Source organism: Epinephelus lanceolatus, chromosome 8 (assembly GCF_041903045.1).
Source record: "Epinephelus lanceolatus isolate andai-2023 chromosome 8, ASM4190304v1, whole genome shotgun sequence".
Taxonomy (NCBI): Eukaryota; Metazoa; Chordata; class Actinopteri; order Perciformes; family Serranidae; genus Epinephelus; species Epinephelus lanceolatus.
Window position 1 is genome coordinate 15,011,226 of NC_135741.1, and position 18,084 is coordinate 15,029,309.

Consider the following 18,084-nt stretch of genomic DNA (forward strand, 5'->3'; position numbering starts at 1 on the left):
ATGTCATGTTTACAGTGCCCTGCCAGTCAAATTGCACAACAGTAAAGCTCAGGCGGTCTCTTATGTGAAACACACTCCCATATCTGGATAAACACACCCATCAGTTGCTTCACATTCAAGTCTGTTTGAGAGTTTTGAGCTGCACACTGTGTGATAAGACAATGTTTCTGTCTTTCTCACTCTGACTGGTGATTTATTAATGCAGGTCTGTATGCAGCTATGCCCCTGCAGACTGCTTCTGTCCCTCAGGCAAAAAGCTCAGCGTTGCCCCCTGGTGGTAATTAGCCACAAAGTTGGATTTGTCCAATATTTCCTCATGTCTCCTGACAACACCCCCAATGGGTAGTACAGATGAAAAATGTTTAAATCCAGCAGGTTTCCAAATATATCCTTAAGTGAAATAGGTGGAAAGGTGTAATGAGCAGGAGGTAGAGGACAAAAAAACAATATCTGATGCATGAATCTGCTTTGTCAACGACATTTTAACTGCTGGTTCACCTCAGGAGTGGGTAATTATCTACAGCTCTCATAATTCACAGTGCACTTTGAAAGTGCAATGTTTTCACATGATTTTTTTTTTTTTAAACAAGGAGTTTCCATGGCAACAGTCCTGCAACTCAACCTGTGGGCAGTACGTTAAAAAAAATATGTTCAACAAGTTGCGTGTAATGAATAAAAGCTTTATTCAAACATGAAATAAAAAAATAGTGACGGAGAGAAATGATCAGAACTCACGAGAAATTTGCATAAATATATACCATCAGAGCAGTTCAGAGACAACATATTGGTAAAGGAAATATACCGCAACATTTATAAACAAGCAGCAACATAAGAACAAATCAAGAACAAATGCAGAATGAATTAATACAATACAATAAACGTGTGTCTTTGCTGTGCAGGTCTTTTTTTTTTTTTAGTGTTCTTATGGTCAGATGCATTAATGATTGTTGCCACCTAGAGGTTGCTCATACAGTTAAATCATTGCAGCCTTTTTTTTTTTAAGTTTTCAACAATTACAAAATGCACACAGTTTGAAATCGAGCAACTCTTAATTTGTAATTCACCGAGAATCGATGCAGAAAACAGCCTAAGTGAGCAGTGTTATGGTGCTCTGACATAATGCATATTATGCAAAAAGAAAAAAGTGCATTCCTGTGGGATTATACAGGCTATTGTGTCTCAAAGCGAGGGGGGCTGTGAACTGCAAGAGCGGCTCATGTTTCAGAGCCTAAAACGGCCGCTGATTGTTGCACAGGATGACATCTGATGAGCAAGAAACGCTTACAGATGGCTTCACTCTGCAGAAATGTTCGTCCTGCGATCACAAGTATTGAAAAACACCTGCAGGACTGGAACAAATAAAACACCATACTGACCATTTGCTCCTCTCATTATATATTTAAACTTGTGTGTGTGGATGAGTAGTGTCGGTATGACGGTGTACTTCACTATCATGAGACATGTAGTTGTGAAAGCTGCAGCGTACACCTGCAGCGTAGTGTTAACTGAGCACTGTTATACAATTGAGTTCACTTTGCTCTAATAAGGCCATGAAGTTAAATAAACCGTTAGGCTAAATAAATGTTTACACTCATACCACAATGTATATCCACGCTAACAGTTCGGCAAGCTTCATTCTTATATAAAAAACAATTCATATCAATATGGATGCAAAACAAATATTCACACGTGTGTACTGAACAACAGTGAATTTCAACAGTTTCCCCCTCTATAAAAATAGCTTAAAAATCTGACACATATTTTAGTACAGTGTAGGGTTAGTCAGTTTTTTTCTCTTTTACATCTGAGACAGTTTAATAACAGGCTGGTACGTAAGTCCTCTGCTCCTCCTTCCCTCCTATGACACTGCCATACACAGACATTGGGCTTTAAAGAACGCCAAAGTCCCAATAAGGAGCGCTAAAGGGAGCAAAAATGAATGGCATCTTCATCTCATCCCTGCTCTGGACTTAGATTCCAAACTCCATCTGTCTGCAGACAGGTAGTACAGTCTTTTTTCTGCACGGAGCGTCACATGCACAGTGCTTTAGTAGCAGAGTAGGACTCCACGTCCAGGCAAGGAACGAGTGTGGCCAACAGTAAAATACAGGCACTCCATAGCAATGTCAGGATCATTGAAAAGGTGAAGCAGGGAGGACGAAACATGCCACATTTGGCAAACGCAAATCACAGAATCTCTCTCACACGGGGAAAAAAAGGGGCATCTGAGGGGCGGAGACAGTGAACACATAAGCATTTAGTAAACCTATAGAACACACACCGATCCACGACTCAGTGTTTCACACACACACAGAAGCGTGTTGGGGAGCTGAGACGGGGCCCAACCGAAGTGAACTAAAGGATAAGATCGTGAAATCCAACAAACGGGGCAGGAGTCAATGAACAGATTGTCACATTTCATGCTCTGCACACAGGCAATAATTATTTTACGAGACAAGCAATAAACATCGTTGTCATCACCATCATCACCATCATTCACGCCCAGTTAATTCACATACACAGTAGGCAAAACAATACTGCACACGCACGAGTAAGTGCACAGGCATACAAAACACATCCCCTTACAAACACACCTCCCATTGCACCATGGGATGCATCTTATAGTGTAAGTGGTGGGTAGCTTGTCCCCTGATACCCGAGAATAAAAAAAAGCAAACGGAGAAGGCAAACAGAACGCAAAACGAGCAGAACAAACCACAGACATTATAAGGACACTTGAAGAAAGATTGTATTGTTTGGATTAACTAAACGCAGTTGCTATGTACCGCTGTGTTTGCTGGTTATAGCTCGTCAAAAGCATAGAAAATAATAACTATCTGTAGTATATGGCAAAAATAAATAACTCAAACCTCTTGCAGCAGTTGTAAAAAGGCCACTGAATGCTTGTGTGTGTGTGTGTTTGTGTGTGTGAGAGAGATGCAAACTCAACAGCACAGGTAGGAAACTAGCCATAACTAGCCTTAAACCATCATGCATTGACATTACCATAGAAAAGACTGAATCGCAGCCTCGAACACAGTTTCTTGCTCAAGTTTCCGATCATGCCGATATAAAGATTTAACTGTATGCATACAGTACAGCATCACAGGTTACAGTGCAGCTTCCTCTTGGTAGGTCACCCAAACCTGGACGAGCCCCAGAAACAGGGTGAAGCCGATTACCAGGCTGAGTGATAAAAGCAAACAATAATACAAAAGTGCCTCAATCCTGTTAACGTGTTGGATTTCAAAGGCAGAGGCTGTCAAATAATGGCAGTAAATGATCAAGGAGTTAAGTACAAGCTTCAGTTTTCTGGCTGCAGCTATGCCAAAGACCTAAATAGCACAAATATTCCTCTGGAGCGATTCATTTAGGATCTTTTCCTGACGACAGCAGAATATCCGAGTGCTGTCTCGCAGAGAAAAAAGGCTTTATCTGGAGGACATGAGCCAGTGGCCTGTTTGTAAGGTGAACTAAATAAGGCCCAAACTTAAAATGACACCCCGTAAAGTTATTCTGTACATTAACACTTTATATTAACTTGCCCTGAAGTCAAAAATTCTTCTGCTTTTGAACTTACTGTGACGTTTACTGTTTCAGATTAGTGAAGAACAGCCCAGTTTAAAAGTACCCGGTGAGTGATCGTAGTTTTACACAAAAGGACACTTTGAAATCTATCCTGTTAAAGCATCAAACTCATCCCGCCAACATCCCATCTGCCGAGAACCCAAATTAACAATAAACATGTCTAGCAGACAGTAACACTGAACTTGTTCAAAAAGGAGTTTCAACCCCCGAAGGGACAGTTGTAAGGTAAGGTTTCTTAGTGCGCTTAAAACGCTTGTTTTGGAGAGCAGTAGACAAAATTTGAAGTTGTGTAAAGACATTATGTCACACTGTCAGAACTCCCTCACTCAGTTTTTTCTTTTCTCCACCCAGTTCTTCCGTCTTTATGAAGCTTTGGCTTTTCTCGCCCGTGGTGATGTTTTGTCCTCGGACTTCACGACCCCGTTGACAGCACCTCCTGACGAGACAAGTGGTTAGAGACAATACTGATGAAGGTGATTTCAGGTGTGCGTTCAACAGTGAGAAATACTGCAAAAAATCTGAAATGAGACATTAACTGAAACACTACAGTAGGCGTTTTCAGACCAAACAGTTCTGGGGAATCCCTGAGAGAACTGCCCACGACTACCTTCTAGTGCTTTATCTCTGTTTTCATTCACACTAGCAATAGGAACACCAAAATGACGTACGTTCGCTGTGACAAGTAAAAATCGTGACTTCACTGTCGGTTCATTTGTTCGTGTTTTCTTCCATTTCTGTCGTTACAAGCTGTTGTTTGTGTTGTCTGTTGTTTACACGGTTGACGGGTTTTTAAAATGGCAGTTGTCTGTGTTGCATTAGCTGTCTTCCATGGATGTATAAAGAGAACTGGATACAGTGTTGGAGGTGGTACCCTGTTCATTCATAGGAAAGTTGCTCAGTGGTACATGAAGCCTAAAAAGTTCAACTGCAACATATAAAATTACCTGAATGATTGGCACTGATTACATATTGTGCCACCCATGGAGCAGGCAAGCAGACTGATTCAATCGTGTGGCTCTCCTAGACTCTGCAGTGTCATCGTACCAAATGGGTCAATATTCCGATAGCAAATCGAGTCATTCTGAGGGGTTGTGACTCTCAAAAAAATGCATCCACTGATACATTTACACTAATACATCTCTTTTGCCATGCAAGTCTATGGGAAAAAGCCTTTTAGGGCTACAGAGCATCACGTGCTAAGTGGTTAATGGGCATGTAGCAACTTCCATGTTTCAGATGATATGTCATATTTGTAGTCGACCAATGAAGATGAGTTTACATATCGCCTTGGGTTTGTTCTTCACCTTCTCAAAATGATCCCACACTTTGGATTTCCTGCCCGACATGTTATTAACTAGCCTGTGGAATAACCACAGGTACCAGCCCTGGAAATTAGGGGCCGTACACATGCTGCGTCTTTAACCGCCTGGAAAACATGAGGTCAGGCACTGGGCGCTACTCATGTGCCTTTATTTGCCAGCTTTCAAGAGCGCTGCGGCAGGTTGCGTCTGAGGTTGTTAAGCAAATTTAACAAGCATTGTATAGCCTATTTACCTGAAATCCTGAGTGCAGAGCTGATCTTCTTCCAGGAGCTGTTTAGAGGTGTGTAAATAAGTGTGGGTTTTTTCTGTGACTAAGCAACCATTATGGTATATATAACCTTTATGGTCGACTTATGTGTGTTCGACCATAAAGGGAGTAGCCCTACTGCTGTGTTCAATCAATCAATGTACACTTACAATGTGTGGACCAATAAACATACACTTTAGTCACTCATGTTTCCTCCTGTGCTGGGAGAGCACCTACTCTGACATAGGAGCTAAAAAGTCCCCCAAAACAGCGTTCTGAGAACTATGAAAAAGTCCCTGCAGCCCGAAAACGCCTTTTATGTCTCTTTGGTTAAATGACCAGATGCTGTGGTTGATGAACACTCACCCCTCGCAGGCTCCCTTTTGTGAGGCTTGCTCTTTGGGCTGACTGCCTTCTTCTTTGAGGCCTGGTTCTGGCTGTGCTCCCTCCACTTTTTCAACTGGAAGTTAATGAATTTCCACATCATCCAAGCCTGTGTCAGGCAAATAGCTGCCAGACAAGTCATCCTGAGAGGTTGGGAGGACACGTTTAAGGAACAATAACCGTTTAAGTGATTTAACTTGTGAACAGGAAAACAAAACTTTGGCCATTTGGTTGTTTTTAGGTTTAATGCTGTTGGTAAATTAGCTCGGTTGGAGACATTAAAGGCTTTTCCTGTCAGTTGCCATCTGGACTTGCCTTATGGTGAGCACATTGAAGTTGCCTTCTGCTAGGGAAAAGCCCTGGTTTTCTGTACGGGGCAGCCCGAAGCCAAACGTCAGAACTGAGAGTGTGAGGGTGAGGAGGCGGGCGATGACAAAAAGTAGCGCCCACAGAGTAAAACTGTAAAGGAAAAACAGATTGCGTCAGGTTGTTGGGATCAGGGAGGCACAAACGCTACACGCAAACTTGTTTATGAATGAAAGCAATACCCCTTCTGCTTGTTCTCGTCGCTGAAGTAGAAGAGGCGTGAAGCGTGGAACAGAAGCTCCACCAGGTAGTGAGGGACCAGCAACACCAGGCCCAGTCGGTGGAGGCTGAACAGACGGGACGCAGAGCGAGACGGCAACACAGAGTTAACTAAGGACAACTTAGCATATGAAGAAAGAGAGGAGACAACACTGAACACTATCACATGTTCTCTTCTGACTGTGAACCAGGAGATAACACCTTTGAACTTAACAGCTTGTTGCTGCGGAAGTCAGACGTGTGGATGTTTTTGAGTATTATTGGAAACATGTTCAAGTTTAATAGACACTTCAATTGGCAAGTTTGAATCAGACTTTGATTCATCAGACACAGTAACAATCAGGGCGTCAATTAAGTCATCTCAGTGCAGCACCTCAGTGGTTTAAAGCATTGGCTCAGCCTCTACAGTTACCTTCGCCTCCAGCCTTGGTAATCCCAGAGCTTTTTCATCCTTAAAGAAGTATTTCACTGCTTTTCATAAAACTAGGATGTCTAAGCAGTAGAAAGACTCCTTGCAAATACTTTTTAAATTGGTGTAATATGACCAGAGAAAACGGAGAAAAAGCTCTGAAGCACTTACTTTTGCTTAAGAGATGAAAAACCTCTAACTACAAGAATGCACTGTGACGCACCGGACTGATAAACGCTCCCGCTGGTGGGTGATGTAATGTGAGCTTGGCTGTTTTGACACAAGAAACAATATGGCAGCCGGATCATAACAAATAATAATCTCTGGCAGTTAAAGACTGAGCTAAAGTATGTGTCTGAAAATATTTTAAACAAAAATAGATGACGCAGTTACAGAATGTTGGTTCATATTTGATCAGTGTTGCCAAGTTTTAGCATTTGAGCTCACTTTTTTTTTTTTTTACCAGCACCAGCCTCTTGTTCACTAATTCTCATATTACAGCCAAACAGTGCACTAAAATATGTTTCTGACATTTTAGGGACAGAAATACACAACACAGTGACATATTTTTGGTTTGTATTTGATCAGCACTGCCTGTTTTTACAGTTTGATCTAAATTTGTTTTGAATTTGAAAGAGAGTCTTTCTCTTCTATACTCGTGTCCGTGGTGGTGAGCATACGAAAATGTTAAAGTACAATCTGTTGTTTGATCAACAGCCCAAGAGTCAGCTTTGTAACTTATATTTCAATAGTACTTACCATTCAAATATGTGTCGTGTTTTAAATCATTCCTATATTCACCTTAGAGTTTTAGAAGATAGCCGTTAGCTAACGTCAGTCATTCAGTGTAGCACTAACATTAGCCTGATTTTTAGAGCTTAGCTAACGTTAGGTTGCTAGAGTTTTTTGTTTTTACACCCAGTGCATGGAAATGCTGCAAAAAATATTAAATCGACTGACATACACAGTCTTTCGAAAGCTAGCAGTAAAGCTCTGTAAGGTGACCTTCCTTCTCATAAACTTGCAGACAGGCTAACTTTTCTATTTAAAGACAAAGGTGATTATGAAAATGATCAATAACACTACATACAAACATGAACAGTAAATACAATCAACAACACGCACAAAGCTAACTGTGAGAGGTAATGTGAATTAAGGACTATAAGGAGACTACAAGACAAGGTGACCTATATAATATGATTCATACTCTGTGATTAACTTGCATGGTAAAATATTGTTTCCCTGGGAACTATTCCATTTAATGCACATGTAATGTGTGTATGTAAACATACTAATGTGATTGTATAGTATCATGTAAATACATGGTCTAATATTACAATAATGGAGCATCATCAGGAAATCGCAACAAAATTTAGCCCAAACTGGCCGTCTATTTTCCAAATTAAATCATGAAAAAGCATATATCTTTATTATTGTATTACCAGGAACTGTCTTGTTTGTGTCAATGTTCTAGTCTTCAATGGAACTGTTTTGTAAACTGTCACAAATGTTAAGTTGTTGTGGACCTCAGGAAGAACAGCTGCTACAATGCAGTAGCTAATAATAAACTAAACTAAACTAAACTAAAAGGCACTTTGGTCTCTAAGGTCAGGGGCGAAAATAACATGACTGTAGCAAGGAAATTATAAAAGAAGAAAGCCCATCATCAGCGACAGCATTGAGATTTTGCATTGGTTCCACTTCTGTTTAAGTTAAAGGAGCTATATGTAAGAAATATAAAGCAAATAGTTGTAAAATCATCCTTATATGTCACAGAGACTAAGGAATAATGTTAATATAACATACTGATCTCACTGACAACAATAGTATAGCCAGAATATTCGCATTAAAAAAAAAAAATTACGGTCCGCAAATCATGTTTATGTTTTGAATTTGTGTTTTGGCCTGTTGCGCCACCCACCGCCATCTACCAGTCACGCAGTCAGTAGAGTCTCAGCATCCGGGTTGCCAGTTACGACTGAGCTACAATGGCTGATGGTGCGACTAAACCCAAACGACCTCGTTATGATTCCCAAAAACGCCAAGACAAAACTCGAGGCAAAGCAAGGGTCTATATAGGACATGCTTTTGAACGGTGGAGACGGTTTAAAGCGGAGAAGAGTTTGAAATCGGATGTCGAAGTGGCTACTCTTCTCCTCAACAGGTAAGCTTTAACGTTAGCCAAAGTTGGCTAACTAGCATCATAGCTAGACGGGGATGGACAATTCGAATACTTTCAACTGTTATTAATTTTCGATCATACATTGTAGCCCATGTGCAGGTGGGTCATCGACCCGACTGATTTTTTTGAGAAACAGACGTTAGCAGCACGGGAAGCAGCATTAGCAGTGTCCCGGCATATAGCATCAGCAGCCGGCTCCTCCTCCGCTGTATCCCAGCTGCAGCGTTAGCAGCAGAGAAGCCCAACTTGCTCAAACAGGGGGCGGACACAACTCGCGGCAGTATTTTGAATTTGAGTGCAGTAATCATTTTGGCCACATTCTTACATACTGCGCCTTTAATAGGGCAGTCATGGCAAGTCCCACTATTCCCCATATAATCATCATCATCTTTTATAGTTTCCTTGGACTGTAGAGCTGACAGGAAGTGAAATTCGTACAACAGATATACGTCACACCACACTGCGCAAGTAACAACTACTCACACTCCATAACACAGATACTGTGCAGTAGGTTAGTGTCAGATCTGAGTTATTTGTTGTATAATCGTGTACTGAGTTTACTTCTATGCACTTTCCTGAGATAGCTTTACCCAGTAAAGCAGGGGTGTCAAACATACGGCCCAGGGGGCAGAACCAGCCCACCAAAGGGTCCAATCCGGCCCACTACATGACTCTGCACACCTAAAATTGATGCACATGTGAAGGCTGAGAGGTTTTAGGGGCGATTTAAATAACAATACATACTTTCTGTGGTCACATTTAAAGATATCAAACATTGTGCAAAATATTGTCAATCAGCAGCTTCAGTACAAAAGAATCTGTATCAGACTTCTATCTTAAAACAATATGGGTGGAACCCTGCTGCTGAGACACTGATAAAACTTCAGATTGTAAATGGTTTGTAAGGCAGGGAATGAATAAACCTGCTTCTTCAACAGCTTCCACTTTAGTAAAAGATTATGAAAAACGTCACATGAGAGTGAGTAGTAGACTGACTGAATGTGGAAAAATTGAGACATACTGTTGAATTTGCAAATAATTTTTCTAAGGATATCGTGGGTCGTTCATCATTTGTTTTGTAAATGGATGAATGTTTTCAGAATGATTTTCTTTACACTAAAAAGGGGAAAATTTTGAAGGAGTTGTTATTTATAAGTAGTCTCTGCAGTAAAAAGTTCAAACCATTTTATCAGGCACTGGTTAGCTTCGATCTCTGAGAGAGATATAACAAGAATATGCCTCTTTACTTCATCCTCAGAGGATATGCTCAGAAAAATGAATTATTTCACTCACTTTAAGACATAGGCACCAGTGATGTGGACAACGTAAAGGCAAATGTAATAGAGCTGGCGGGGGATGTCCTCCTGTGGAAATAAAACAAAGCAGGAAAGAAAGACTGTGTTAATAACAGCAGCAGCTTTAATGACCACAAACAACAGTTTGCTGGAAAGGTATCATGAAGGCTCTTTGTATTTTTAAGTCTGGACATTAAGTATTTTATGTGTCCTGTAGATTTTAGTTGTTTTGTTTACTGTATAGTTTAAGATTCTTGAGGAGCAATTATTTTCCTTAAACTCAACAACCGTTAAAACGCAGCCAGCACTCATTAACCAGCTTTTAGCTTTGAAACTGTGATACATTTTCTATGCAAATTAAGTCTCGCCATCTGCTTGGCTCTAAAATAATGTATGTGCGCAAAACATATCAACAAACCAGCTACACACACACATGCATTAACTCAGCAAAGCGCAAATGAAAATGCTTTTTCAATGGAGTGTAAAAAGGGGGTGATAATGTGTGGTAGCTTCTTCATGCTGATTCAACCAAGAGAAAACATGTGAGTCCTGCTTATGTGTAAGTGCAGCAACAAAGGTGTGATTGTTTAAGGTGTTTGTATGTGCTCCATACTGACAGCTGATTCCTCATGAGACACGTGAAAACACCGGCAGGCGTTAGCAGTGGTCAGAGAGGACTTTAAGGTACAAACACCGCATTTATCATATGCAGAGGCCAAAACACAACAACCTCTTCACCACTTCATCTGTTGAGGTTACAGATGACATTTTTTGGAGGCCAACTCTGAAGTAAGCATCCCCCTGTTTCCCTTGACAAAAAGCCAGTGGGATTTTACCAGTAGATTTTGGATTGTTGCAGAAAATATGCTCTGTGGCAAACTAAAATTTATTTTGGACAGCAAATAATCCGAAAAAATGAACCACATTTATGATTTCTAAAGCATAAATGCAAGCGCCAGTATTAAAAGGCTAACGTTACTGACATTTAAGTCATGCAAATGTTGTGTAGTTCGTTCATAGCCTACCACAATGAGGCTGTAAAGCTGTCTTCTGTAGTCTCATTTAGCCACTTGTTAGCAACCATCTTTTTTAAGACACGTAAAAGCTTCAAAATTCACAAGTGGGGTATTTCCTGATGTATTTTATGTTGTAGAACAAAATGTAAACCTCTAACAACATACCTTATTTCAGGTATCTAACCAAAAAACCCACTGACTTTGAGACAAGAGAACCAGATGCGCTAACATGCTAACTCATATTTGCGTTTTAGGATTCATTCCTGCACTGCTCCACTGTACATTGTTGTAAAACCCAAATTAAAGCTTTTTTCACTTGAGCCAATGTGCCACCTCTCATCTGCAATGCAACACCACTGGTGAACATATATAAGCTGCTTTCAAGTACGACATTTAAGAAATGATCCTTACCTTCCGTACTTTTTGGAAGTACAGCTCAGGAAGTGCATGGAGCCAATAGGCAATTTGGCAAATGTAGAAGAACTTGACCTGAAAACTAGACAGAGGACAGGTTGTGCAGAGGTGAGAGCCTGGGTGATATTTCAACGTGGACAGAAGATATATAATGTTAATATACAACAGATCTGTGGTTCTGAAATGGTGTGCCGTGATGTCAATCCAGGTGTGCTGTGGGATTTTGTGATAACCACACATTATTAGCCTGATTTTGGAACTTGTAATTAAGTGTTTTGTTTCAATTTTTCTGGGATTAAAAAACCAAAATGTAAAATATGAGCATCTGATGCACAGGAGTCTATAAACTTTACTTACACCATGTGAGTGTGTGGGTAACCCTCCCATAAGAAGGTAGGATTTGTTGCAAAGTCCTCCTGTGAGATACAGAAAGACATGGCGTAAGATAAAGCCTAATGCAGGTTAGGACAGTGTGTCTCTGTGACCCCTGACCCTCGTACCGCTGTCAGGATGCTGCAGCCCCAGATGAAGGAGAACAGGTAGAACACCGCGAGCTGTCCCGACTCGTTGAACTTGCTGTGTTTGGTTTTCGACAGGTGCAACCTCCTGTTCATTTTCTGAAATTGAACAAAATATTACACAGAGAGAACTCAGATGTGATATTTGCAGATAAATGTTCACTACTTGATTTATGAGGTTAAAGGGACAGTTCACCTCCAATTCAAACACACACACATTTTTTTGGTGTGAGTTTGGGAGATATTAGCCGTAGAGATGTCTGGCTTCTCTCCAATATAAAGGAACTAGATGGCACTCAGCTTGTGGTGCTCAAAGTGACAAAAAAATACAGCTGAAAAACTCAGCAGCAATGTCTCTTTACAGAAATCATGACTCAGTTACTCAAGATAATCCACAGACCTTGTTGTGAGCAGTTTCATGTAGGAACTATTTTCTTTTTGTTGAACTACACCTGCCAACTGTATCACCCCGCAGAGGGAGGCGTGCTCTTACTAATAGATGAGACGTTTGTGCTTGTGACACCGCGAGATGTAAACATTAAAAGCGCCCTCCTTGGCTGAGCTGTGACGTGAGCTAGATCAGTGGTGCTAGGTGAGCTAGCAGGAGATGTGTAACAGAGTTAATAAGTTGGTGATCAAACTTACCATTACAAGCTGTCTTTCTCCCATTAGGGAAGATGCACTGATTTCAAATTTATTGTTAAACTGTGTCATTATTATGTTGTTTGTTGAGATGTATAAGTTACCATAGAGATACTTTTTTTGTGTATGTACTTGAACGCCACACTGATGAGCCCCTACAGATTTCACAGATGAGCCCCATCCTCTGTTACAGTCTGCTGTCTCTGGACCGTTAATGAGAGCTGGCTGTGGCTCTTGTTTTATATCCACCAGTGCCGAAATAAATGTGTGCTCAAGCCGGACAGTGACTGAGAGTGGGTCATCGTTTTATCTACACAACTCAAGAGTACTTACAGATACAATCTTCCTTCTGTGAGGTGATACAGTTGGAGGGTGAAGTTTGGTAGAAAGAAAATAGTTTCTACATGAAACTGTTCACAACAAGGTCTGTGGATTATCTTGAGTAACCATGTCATGATTTCTGGAATGAGACATTGCTGTTGAGTTTTTAAATTTATTGTTCTTGGCGCTTTGAGCACCACAAGCCGAGTGCCATCTAGTTTCATTATATTTGAGAGAAGGCAGACATCTATATGGCCGATATCTCCAACACTGTACAATACACACCAAAACAATCTGGACCGATTAACAGCAACACAGGTAATAGAAAAAATATGTGTATTTGATTGTGGGATGAACTGTCCTTTTAAGCATATAACCCTGCCTGTTACTGAGTTGTAACTGTCACGTCTTTAACATAAATTATAATCAGCATAAACAGGGCCGCTGTGCAAGTTTCTACTTTTTCCTTCTTGCACAAATGTTGCAGTTTTTAAAGGATGGTTACACATTTTTTCTAAGTCTATCTTTAGTCTGAGCGGCTCAGGGAGCAAAGCAGCTCGTTTGATAATAGCAGAGATGGTGTTTCAAACGTCCAAGTTCCCTTTGAACAAGACACTGAAGTACAAATTCAGTACACAGAACAAGGACTGAGGATTTCATCGCCCATCTCTTAAACTGTAAGTGCATTAGTAATGAGAAGTATGAACAGCAGGAGAATTACAGCAAGCAAACCTGTTTCAATGCTTTCAGACAGACATGATAAAGTGGGTAATATCTTTTAAGAGTGACAGATACCTTTAAAAAAATCCTGGTTGAGCGTGATCCCCAAAAGCTTTTTATTTTTGGAATGAAAATATATCAAAATATTTTTTCTATTAATGATACCTCAGCGGGACATCAAAGGCAAAACATGCCAGAAGAAACATCTTTTCAGTCATCGTGATTTAGTGCACATGCAGCTGGAAGGATTGGACCCGATTATCTACAAGCAGCCATCCAAACCTTAGTCATCATGGACCAGAACAGAGCCAACACATGAGGCATTATCTGATGCTTTGGAAATCAAACACCACACAGACGCATCTGATCGCATTCAAGCTGACACATTAAGGGTGGAGACGTTCTTCAGCACAGTTTCTGTTTGCTGCATGCCGTGTTTGTACACGTAAGTAAAGAGATGAAAATAATATACTGCTATGTGCAAACAACTGGTAACAATGTGACCTAATATGACAGCTGCTGAGTTTGGACATTGATGTACTCACATCGAGAATGTATTCTTGTATCAAGGCATGAAGGATGACCGCAATGAGCAGGTAGAAAAACACAGTGGCCACATCCTTAGGGCCATACTGGTAAAGGTTCACTGGATCACTCTTCTCATCTGTAGCAGCAGAGAAACATAAAGTTAAACATAAATGCCTGAACAATGGCTTACAAGGCAGAATAAGCAAACAAGCATTTATTTAGTAATTCGATGCAGGAATTGAAGTTAAGTTGAGTTATCTTTAAAGTTCAGTGTGTGGTTTAGGGGGATATATTGGCTGAAATAGAAAATCATATAATAAGTATGTTTTCTTTAGTGTATAATCACCTGAAAAAAAATTGTTGTCTTTTTGTTACCTTAGAATGAGCGGGTTATATCGCCATAGGGAGCTAAACCTCATCCAAGGAGATTGCCATGTTGCGCCACCATGTTTCTACAGTAGCCCAAAATGGACAAACCAAGTACTGGTGCACCAAAACAACCGGACCGAGACCTTCTTAAAGGTGGCCTCGGTGAGGTTACAAACTAACTCTGGTGTGGTTCGTTTGTGGGGACGTGTTCCGATCTGGGTCCGAACCAACTGCAGTCATATGACACATTGTTTGGGTTAAACATGAGCATGTTACAGTCCTGGAGGATTATTAATGTGCACCTCCTCCTGTACTGCCTTAATATGCACATTCAGCACATCCAATGCATCACAACATTGTTTTCTAGTTGGAGCTGCGCCTCGTTTTCAAACTGTATGGTTTGACTAAAATGAACAATGACAGCAATATAGTCCACGATGACCAGCGCTAAAATCAACCTGCGTAGTTGTCCCTCCATTGTGACATTAGAAAGTGTCGCATTTATCTTGCAAGTGTACTCTTCTTCAATGTTTTGTTTACTTGCTGGATTTTTCCCACATGGAAATTCTGACCAATCAAGAGCAGCTTTCTGGTGCAGGGCATTTTATCTGGTCTGCTTGTAAATGGTGCCGTTAGAACGTCGACTTTGGCAATTATTTGACTTTGCAACAAAATGAGTCCCTGATTCGGACCAAAGGAGACAACTCTAGGTCTGAAAGCACCCTTAAGGATTTCTAACCATTTCTAACCAGAAGTTTCAAGTGGTTGCAATTTGCAATCCTCACCAGTAGATGCCACTATTTCCCCCTTAATCTTGCACACTTGTTACTTTAAAGACGCTGAAAGCATTACTAAACCTATAAACTTCAGCTCACCAAGAACTTGTGTGACATTGTACTGGACTGTGATGAACATGATGGCAAACTTGGCTGTGACCTGGAACACAGAGAAAGAAGCAGGATCAATGGATTGATTCTGAGTCAGAGGAAAGAGCTGGTCACTGACCACTGGCATATTTCGTACAAAGGAAGACAAGCCTTTGAGTTAATAAACAAACACTACAATAAATGTGTATAATCCTCTTGGATTGTCCCCATGGAAGTGAACCTTACTCTCAGACAAATTTTTACAACAGGTGCCAAACAACTGTGAGAGATTCAGTCATCATTTCATGCACATGCTATTAATGAGGACTGCTGTGTCACTGTTATATCCTAATTTCAGTGAGTCCCATAACTGGGGTCTGGGGACTTCCAGGGGCTGCCTGCAGGGGCTCTCAGGGGTCTCTAGCAAAACTGAGGTATATTTTAAGTTCACTATCAGTGCTACAATGCCTCTCATTGTGTCCGGATGAGTGGGTATCATGGGCTTCAGTTTCCCCCTGAGTGTAGGCATTGAAGATTCAATATCAAGCTTATGAAACCAGCTTTATCTACACGTGTAGAGGTTGATAGAGACAAAATCTGATCAGTTATTATAATATTTTAAGTCTGATGGCTTGGTGTGGGTGGGGACAGGTCAGTATATTGTTTCATTCAGTCATGGCTAGTCAGCTATGAGAGGTGTAGCATGCTGCAGACATATAGCCTGACTATCCTGCTGCCAAAGGCCATATACATGTTTTCATTCCCTATGGAGGCAGTGGATTAGCCGACTGGTAAAATGACCTGTTAGCTGTGCCAGTGGGCCTCCTCGCCATCTTCTTTGGCAATCAGTGAGACACATGAGAAGGGAAGGAGAGAGACACGCTAGCGCCCTGCCCCTGGAGTGCTGCTGTCATGTCAGCTAACGACAGCTAGCAGCAGCGGCTAACATCACTAGCTCCTGTCCAATCACACAGTACCTCGAACATCAGGCCGAGGAGGATAATCATGGCCAAACACGACACCATGTCGGCGTGATTCTGGATCACAAACTCGTGGCTCAGCACCGGCGGGCTCTTGTTCTTCTTGCGGAACCCCATGGCTCACCGACGCGGCTCTGCCTCCTCTGGCTCCGGGGCTGCCGTGTCACTGAGTCTCGCTGGGTCGGAGCTAGCTTTCCCCCCCGCTGCACCCGCTGCACGCCTGCCGTTGGCCTGCGCGTCTCAACGGATGGATGTCGGCTGATGGCTCCGCTGCAGTCCGTACGCACCGTGAACCGCTGCCCGTGGGTTTAAAAACAGTCATGAAGATGCATCGCACCAAACCAAACACTACAGCACAACACCCACTTTTTTACTGCCTGGTAAAGTCAGATGACGGGCCCTCCCACTCCAGAACCCCATTCATGAACCGCCCAGTGTCATTGACGTAGAAGGAGAACCCAGGCCCGTGCTGCCTTCACGGACTCCACTAAAGCGCCCACGTCTCCTAAATTACTAAATTAATTTAGAAGCTATGGTGGAGGAAGTGTGCACATCTTTTACTTATTGAAAGTACAAATACCTCAGTGTAAAAATAGTCCTGCAGACCCGTGGTGTTTTCACGAACTCCACTCACGCACCCAAGTTTCCTAGATTACAAACAGGAGTGGATTTAGATGCTGTGGTGGAGGAAGTGTGCACATCTTTTACTTATTGAAAGTACAAATACCTCAGTGTGAAAATAGTCCTGCAGACCCGTGGTGCTTTCACGAACTCCACTCACGCACCCAAGTTTCCTAGATTACAAACAGGAGTGGATTTAGATGCTGTGGTGGAGGAAGTATTCAGATCCTTTTGGGGCAACAGGCCACTTGATAAATTTAGAATATGCTTTATCCATTGTAGATAAGGTCATTGATCCTGGGACCAGTGTATGTGACCCTCTGTAAGAATCATGCAACACTCTAGATTTCAAGATAGTACTATATAACTTGTTGTAACATCTCCTGTCACATAAGTTACACTATTCAGTAAGTAGATTTGATAATACTGCCTTAACATGGCATACATTATTTCTCTTTTATTTTTCTCTCAAACCAGTTTGTTTGTAAATATAGATTTCCTATATTTACTTGGATTAATAGTAGCAGCGAATTTAGATGCTGTGGAGGACAAAGTATTCAGATCCTTTACTAATTAAAACTACAAATACCACAGTGTAAAAATATATTCTGTTAATAGTCAAAGTCCTGCATTGTAAATGTTACTTTAGTACAGGTATGTAAGTACAATCAGGAAAATGTGTTTAAGTGTTAAAGTAAAAGTACTCAATGCAGAAATGTTAATTTAATAAATCAAAAGTAATCAAAAAAAGAAGAAGCAAGTCCTCATATTTGAGAGCCCAAATACAGTGAACTGAAACAATAGTGGTCGTCAACAACAACCGTCAATATCATCATCATCATCATCATCATCATCATCATCATCATCATCATCATCATCATCATCACCACCATCAAAAAGAAAAGCAACAAGTCAAAAGGAAGAACAACAAGTTCTCATATTTGAAAAGCATGACTTAAACAATTATCAAAGTAGTTGCCAATGTATCTACTAATTAATCAACTAATCATTTCAGCTGCAGTGTATGTTTTGGTTTAGATGCATTAGTCTAAATATGTAAAATAACTAGTATCTAAA

General features: G+C 41.0%; 1 protein-coding gene across 1 annotated transcript; it reads right to left on the reverse strand.

The window, feature by feature from the left end:
• Window positions 1–3,807: 3,807 nt before the first annotated feature.
• On the reverse strand, window positions 3,808–16,647 carry LOC117258464 (translocating chain-associated membrane protein 1-like 1). Its single transcript, XM_033629411.2, has 11 exons — window positions 16,384–16,647; window positions 15,416–15,476; window positions 14,189–14,307; window positions 11,943–12,059; window positions 11,800–11,858; window positions 11,440–11,524; window positions 10,011–10,081; window positions 6,090–6,194; window positions 5,857–6,000; window positions 5,524–5,684; window positions 3,808–4,024 (listed from the first exon to the last, which is right to left on the reverse strand). The coding sequence occupies exons 1-11, from the start codon at window positions 16,501–16,503 to the stop codon at window positions 3,951–3,953; spliced, it is 1,116 nt and encodes a 371-aa protein (XP_033485302.2). The 5' UTR covers window positions 16,504–16,647; the 3' UTR covers window positions 3,808–3,950.
• Window positions 16,648–18,084: the final 1,437 nt, after the last annotated feature.

Coding starts and splice junctions, on each gene's coding strand:
- LOC117258464 (XM_033629411.2), bottom strand. CDS start 16,503: ATGGGGTTCCGCAAGAAGAACAAGAGCCCGCCGGTGCTGAGCCACGAG. Junction 12,060..14,188: donor TACAAGAATACATTCTCGAT/GTGAGTACATCA, acceptor GTTCAATTTCAG/AAAATGAACAGGAGGTTGCA. Junction 11,525..11,799: donor TACCCACACACTCACATGGT/GTAAGTAAAGTT, acceptor TCCTCTGTCTAG/TTTTCAGGTCAAGTTCTTCT.